At 39.4% G+C, this 7,396-nt stretch overlaps 1 protein-coding gene across 1 annotated transcript; it reads right to left on the minus strand.

The window, feature by feature from the left end:
* Positions 1-1,524: 1,524 nt before the first annotated feature.
* tmem11 (transmembrane protein 11) lies at positions 1,525-6,696 on the minus strand. The gene is made up of 2 exons (NM_001016689.2): positions 6,646-6,696; positions 1,525-2,341 (listed from the first exon to the last, which is right to left on the minus strand). Exons 1-2 carry the CDS (start codon positions 6,690-6,692, stop codon positions 1,825-1,827), a joined length of 564 nt encoding a protein of 187 aa, NP_001016689.1. The 5' UTR covers positions 6,693-6,696; the 3' UTR covers positions 1,525-1,824.
* Positions 6,697-7,396: the final 700 nt, after the last annotated feature.

A 7,396-nucleotide genomic window follows, 5' to 3' on the forward strand; every position in this document is an offset into this window, starting at 1 on the left:
GATTCCCCTTTAGAATTGTCAAAGTGCCGTTGACTGAAAATGTACCCATTAAACAGATCCCAGAAAGTCTGATTTGTGTATAAGGGTCATCAAGAGGTGGGATGCCTCGCCAGAGATCAAGAGATCAGTAGCTCTGAGGGTTTAGATTCTATTCCAGAAAGGATGTTCCAGAAAATGAGATGTACATTACTTAGTTTTTTGACAATTAACCCCCTAAATGTGCTAAAGCCTTTTAAACTTCTCAGGCTACACTGAACCATATGCAACCCAACCCAGAACCTTAAAACATTTAGCACTGAAACACTTTCCCCTTAAGATTTTAATGATGCCTGGCAGTAACTACCACTATCAAAAACAAAAAATGAATAAACCCCAAAATAGGATATATTTATTAAATGGTAAAACATAGCTTGGTACAATCCAAACGGATTTCAGTGCAGAGTTCTGCTGAAGCAGTGCTATTAACTGATGCATTTTGAAAAAAACATGTTTTCCCATGACAGTATTCCTTAAAGGTATGGAGATGCAAATTACAGAAAGACCACTTATACGGAAAACCTCAGGTCCGGAGCATTCTGGAGAACAGGTCCTATATGTTTAATAAGTGATTATTTTTTTAAGAAGTACAGTACAATTTAAGCATACTGTTTGAAAGCAATAGCAAGCTCAACATAGTTCACTGCTATTGTGATTTATCTGCCATCTTTGTATAGGTAAATATTACGTCAATAATCCAACCAGTAGCTTTAAGATTTTCTGAGCCGCAAGAAAATGAACACTTTCAATGTATGCAAACAACACAGAGGAAAAGTGTGTAAAAACATCACCAAAATTTGTCGTTTGGTAAAGGTAAGGTTAATGCTTATTTTTGGAGTTATAAGCTTTTAGTTCTCAGTAGTAAAACTGATGCTACGCCAGTTTTGCCTTGATCATAAAAGGCAGCCTATCCATTACACCAGGGGTGGGCAAACTTTTTGGCTCACATTTACTCACCCCCGGGCCGGACAGGGCCAGGGCGGCCCCCTTCTCTCTTCAATTCCGGCGCGCCAATGACACCAAGTCTCACGTGATGAGACTTGGCGTCGTCGGCGGGCCAGATTAAAAAGGCAAAGGGGCCGGATGTGGCCCGCGGGCCGTAGTTTGCCCACCCCTGCATTACACCAAGATGTATTACAGAACAGAGTGCTAATACACATAAAAACATTGTTCAATGAAGTAATATCATATATACAATGATATTGTATGCCTCTGCTTTAATAAAATACCCTATGTAATGTTAAAATGCACTACCCTTTTAGGTTACACAGGCAACATACTAGAAATAATCAGTTTTGCTTAGATACAGAGAATTTTGCTCTACACCTGGTGTAATACCTCTGGGAAGTTTATCTTTACAACTGTAAGTATGCAAAATGAATTTCTACTAACTACAAACCAATGAGAAACACAGTATTAAGTCTTATATAAAAAAGGACTATTGTACTTGACTTGTACAACCATATAGTAAAGCAAATGAAACAAATGGTTTACTTATATTTTAATGGTCACTGGCATCTGGCTGGTTTAGTATGGTAGAACATTCAGCTTGATGTTAAAAAAAAAATTAAATAAAAATACTCCATCATTTTTCAGTTTCTTTACATAGCTTTTCCATATGTTAGTCAACTGGAGTTCACTGCAGACCCTTACCCCAGCAATAAGCAGAGCTGAAAAGAATTCAGTGCAGCTGAGTGTTTCATTTAACTGTTAAACTAAACTCCACTCTCTGCCAGTTTTCAGAGAGAAATCAAAAGCATTACAGTTGCATTTTGCTCGATGCTGAAATCATACAGAGTAGAGTTCATATATCTTCTTGATACAATATGCCAGGGCAGCAAGAGCTATTGTGTTGTGGAGTCTCTTTCTGTGTACATCATCCTTTCTTACAAGCACCACGGGTGTGGATGAGGTGAGTGTATGTAGTGGCAGTCTCGACAGTTTGTAAGCATCGTACTCCACTTGGTATTTACAGCAGGGATCAAATTGCCAAGAGATACCATAGAGAGTAGAGCAGGCCAAGCTGATCACACCAGCTGGCAGAGATACGTAGTGTGAATACTCAGAGGGTAACGCCAGTGGGGTGAGGAGGCAGGCTGTTCCTGATAAGACTGCAGTCTTATGCAGACAGTTCCCTACGGTGATCCAACGAGCAGTTTCATCTCCAATTCGTGTGGGCTCAATCACAATGTATTTATATTGGGCTTCCAGAGCCTGCTCCAGCTCATATTCAAACTGGTCCTGGGCATTTTCGCCATTGTAAATTTCATGCACAATGTAGCACTCACCAGCTGAAAGCGCCACCCTAATAAAGAGAGCATGTTAATAAAAGTATATTCTTGGATACATGATATGGCTTATAAATCAAGAATAGCCTCATTTTTTCCTCTAAGAATTCATGCTGTGAGCTCTACTAGATGATTAAGATGAGAAGTTTGCTTCTTCTAAGAGAGGTTTCAATCAAGAGTTACTTGAACTGAAATACAGAAACAATTGCTTTGTCACTTTACAGCATCATATCTCACTAGTTTGGCTTGGCTTTGAATCATTTCCATGGCTTGCAAAACAACAAAGCCACTGTCTGTGCTTTCATCTTAAAGCGGACCTGTCACACAAGCTATCTAATAAAAGCCCTTTTAAAATTAAACATAAAAATCTTATTTTTTTTTTTATTAACACATCCATACCCATTATAAAAGCATTTAAAAATCCCAGCTGTCAATCATATATTGCCTTCCCTGCCTCTATGCCTTAGCATAGAGGTGGGGCAGACAGTTACTTTGACTTTCATTTTATAACTTCTTAGATGTTGCTGCACTCCTCACATTCCCTCCTCCCCATCTACTTATGTAACCAGTGTATCCGGTCCCCCCATACTGGCACAGAAACAAGATTTTGGCAGGATGCAAAGCTTTCCTTAATAACAGTGTCCACAAAATGGTGCCTGCTGGCTTGCTGCAATTGTGAATTCCAAGGCTGATTAAAATAAGTTTGTTTTGCTTGACAAACACAATAGAAAATAATTTGGAATTATTTCATAGGGTGACAGGTCCCCTATGTTTAAACAAAATTCGTTTTGAGAAATCTCATTATAATCATCTTCAAGAGCTCTTATATACACAAGAGAACTTTCTTTGAGCTTCATATTTCACATGAATAAGACATTTTTTTTCAGTTGGCTAAGGGTGGAGACACATTGGGGACTTTCGCGGCGACTTTGCCACCATAGGATAGTGTAAAGTCAATGTGACTAATTACGTGTGGGTTTAGTCACTGTGACTTTTTAAAAAGTAGTGTGTGTCCTATGCCCTAATAAAGCCCTGTATTTAAAATTATTGCCCCCCCCAGGTCAATTCTTGTACACTACACACACAATGTGCTGGGCTCTAAAAGCAAGCTGCTGCTTTTCTATGTCTTTCTGATATTCTCAGACTCCCTTTCATCAGGTATGATACCTAGGGATTGGAAGAAGGCGAATGTCATTCCTATATTTAAAAAGGGAGTAAGATCTCAGCCTGGCAATTATAGGCCTGTAAGTTTGATATCCATGGTGGGCAAGTTATTTGAAGGCTTGTTAAGGGATCACATACAAAATTATGTAGTGGAGAATGGCATTATGAGCAGTAATCAGCATGGCTTAATGAAGGACAGGTCATGTCAGACCAATTTAATTGCTTTTTATGATGAGGTAAATAAGAAGCTGGACAGTGGGGATGCAGTAGATATAATCTATTTAGATTTTGCCAAAGCATTTGATACCGTTCCCCACAAACGACTGCTTTCTAAACTAAGGTCTATTGGTCTTATTGAAGTCGTTTGCACATGGATAGAAAACTGGCTACAGGATCGGGTACAGAGGGTGGTTGTTAATGGTACATTCTCTACTTGGAATAAGGTTGTCAGTGGGGTCCCTCAGGGTTCTGTACTGGGTCGACTTTTGTTTAACTTGTTGATAAATGACTTGGGGGAGGGTATTATAAGTAATGTATCAGTGTTTGCAGATGACACAAAACTCTGCAGACCAGTCAATTCTATCCAGGATGTGGCATCCTTGCAGCAGGATCTTGACCAACTGCCAATCTGGGCGGCAGATGAGATTTAATGTGGATAAATGAAAGGCCATGCACCTGGGATGTAAAAATATGCAAGCCAATTATACCCTTAATGGGACTGCGCTAGGCAAATCCATAATGGAGAAGAACCTTGGAGTCCTTGTAGATAATAAACTCGGCTGTAGCAAGCAATGCCAGGCAGCAGCTGCAAGGGCAAACAAGGTTTTGAGCTGTATTAAAAGGGGTATAGATTCACGGGAGGAGGGGGTTATTCTTCCCCTTTACAGAGCGCTGGTAAGGCCCCATCTAGAATATGCTGTTCAGTTTTGGTCTCGAGTGCTCAAACGGGACATGATTGAGTTAGAGAGGGTCCAGAGAAGGGCAACTAAGTTGGTAAAGGGTATGGAAAGTCTCAGTTATGAAGAAAGACTGGCCAAGTTGGGTCTGTTTACACTGGAGAAGAGGCGCTTAAGAGGTGACATGATAACTATGTATAAATATGTAAGGGGATCATATAATAACCTTTCTAATGTTTTATTTACCAGCAGGTCCTTCCAACGGACACAAGGGCACCCACTACGTTTAGAAGAAGGGAGGTTCCTTTAAATATTCGGAAAGGATTTTTTACTGTGAGAGCTGTGAAGTTGTGGAATTCCCTCCCCGAATCAGTCGTGCTGGCTGATACATTATATAGCTTTAAGAAGGGGCTGGATGGATTCTTAGCAAGTGAGGGAATACAGGGTTATGGGAGATAGCTCTTAGTACAAGTTGATCCAGGGACTGGTCCAATTGCCATCTTGGAGTCAGGAAGGAATTTTTTCCCCTCTGTGGCAAATTAAAGAGGCTTCAGATGGGGTTTTTTGCCTTCCTCTGGATCAACTAGAAGTTAGGCAGGTTATATATAGGCATTATGGTCGAACGTGATGGGCGTAATGTCTTTTTTCAACCCAACTTACTATGTTACTATGCCAAATGTTAGGCCCAAGAGGCCATCTTGGGAGACTTGGTTATGCTAACATGGCAAACAGGGAATTTTAAGATACTTCATGTTTGTCTTTGTAAAGTTATTAGATTCCAAGTCAACAGATAATCCCCTTGCATAATTGTTACCACAAAGAATGAAGGGAGGGGGTTATATATTGGTAATCTAACTATATACCTCATGAAGATGAAACATGGAGTAACTTTAATTTCCATGTTTGCCTGTTTAGTTCCAAATAGAGCAAAAACCAAAGATTTTCCCTGATTCAAACAGGCAAAAAGTATTTGCAGTACATGCAAGCTTAACAAGGGGTATAACAGTCCCTTTAAAACTGGTGGGGGAATCCCCAGAGCTCTATAGGTCAGGATTCTCCTTTATAAATAAAAATATACATACATTTTTGCAACAAGATGAATTATAATTTTTTCAAGTAAATGACATGCCCTTAGAAAGTAAACTAAAATGTTAAATAAAAATTCTGTCCAACTACAGACTAATGCCACTAAAGATGAAATTGCTATACGGCTGCTGCAAATTTGAAAGCAACATTTTTACTACTTTTAAGCCCCTTTCCTGTTAATCCTCCTGTCTTTCCGAACCATCATTGTTTCTAAAGTATCCCAAATAATTTGCTTTTTTTTTTTTTAAAGACAAAAATGCTTAACAATGATCCAATATAAATATTGTAAATAATTAAGTGTATGAGGCTTTCAGCAGTTGTCTATTAAAAATGGTGAAAACAATATGTCACTTTTAAATACAGAGTGTGTCTTTATAACTGAGATCATCAATGTGGCTTTTGGCTTTGTAAAACTGTGTGAATTCATTTTTCATGTGTGAAAGGACATTATGCCTTCATACAATGTTTGTAGATTCCTCCTCTCCTTGTATTAACAGCCATGCAATCCTGGTATCCCATACACTACTGAGAGGCACAGTTTAATAGAAGGAGGAGAAATGTCAGATATCCTGACAAGCAGGAGAAAACTTAGACTAATTAAAATTTGAAATGTTCTGATCATCATTTTTGCTATAAAAAGTATCGCTTTTCACATGCCTTTTTTTTTTTTTTTTTTTTTTTTTATTTCGTATTACACAACACTATATTTTTAACAGATATAATTTCTGGTTTTAGCAGAAATACTATTTACTCTACAGTATAAAATACTGCTGATGAACAGAACCATTGAAAACTTAACAGGATTACACAACTAGTTTATTAAGCAAAACTTTATTTCCATTCCGAGTAAATGTTCAGACCTACTTACAACCTTCCCGTGAATCCTTCTGATCTGTCCAAGACACAATTAGGTTATTAAATCGTTTACCTTCTTCAAAAAATGTGTGGAGTTCGCTTTGCCCACTCAGTGACAGCAAATGTCCCTATAATCCCCACCCCAGGTGGCAGACTGAAAAGCAAATCTGCCGTCAGTGACAAGGCCGCGGCCTCCATACATTAAGCAGCCCCTAAATTAGGCATATAAACCACAATTAACAGAGTAATATATTCCCATTTCAATGCATTTGTCTGCCTTTCGTTTTACAGCTTTCTGGCACCTTGTCCCCTAACCTCACCTCTCTCTACCGCCGGGCCCAGCGCGCCTCCTTCCCCAAGTGGCCATCTTGGGAGACTCGGTTGCAAATGTCTCTCCTCTAAACACTGTGCGCCTCGCGAGCGTTGCTGGGAAATATAGTCCTAGCTGCGGCTGATCTGTCACATATGAAACAGACGAAAACCACAAGTACCACTGGTCCATGCGGCTCTGTAGTTGAGAGCTGCGCTTAACCAATAGGGATTTGTAGTTCTGAATAGTCTGCGGGATGGCTGAATGTCATAGGGACTTAGGGCAGAACGATGCAGTTTTACAATGAAAGGCAAACAGAGCAGTTATAAATGATGTCTCACAATTGTAGTATTATGAGTTCGTGTTGCACATAGCTTTAAAACGGTTATTTTCTTTGATTACACACTGGTGTTTTTAAATATATTTTTTTATTCTAGATAGGTTGCTAAGCTATATAAAATATGCATGAGGCTAGTTTTTTTTAAAACATCGCTACTGAAAAAGTACAAAGTCCTTCACCTCCTAATATTAGTAAACCAAAAAATGGGACAGGATATAATTCCACGCCCCTTTTTGTTGTAATAGGAACACTAAGGCCCCCACATTTTGACATAATGTGGCCCCCAGGCATTTCATGACAGATCATGGCCAACGGCAGATTTGTCTTTCAGACACCCAGTGGCCACCCCCTCCCTACTCAGGATCCCATGCATCCTTACATCTCGCATGCGGAGCACTGGGGACGGGATGCGCTTAAGTTT

This window comes from Xenopus tropicalis, chromosome 9, assembly GCF_000004195.4.
Source record: "Xenopus tropicalis strain Nigerian chromosome 9, UCB_Xtro_10.0, whole genome shotgun sequence".
NCBI lineage: Eukaryota > Metazoa > Chordata > Amphibia > Anura > Pipidae > Xenopus > Xenopus tropicalis.

Bases quoted from the DNA above. Each gene is read 5' to 3' on its own strand.
- tmem11 (NM_001016689.2), bottom strand. From the start codon at position 6,692: ATGGCCACTTGGGGAAGGAGGCGCGCTGGGCCCGGCGGTAGAGAGAG. The intron at 2,342-6,645 runs GTGAGGTTAGGG...TCTCTTTATTAG, and splicing joins GGGCCCGGCGGTAGAGAGAG to GGTGGCGCTTTCAGCTGGTG.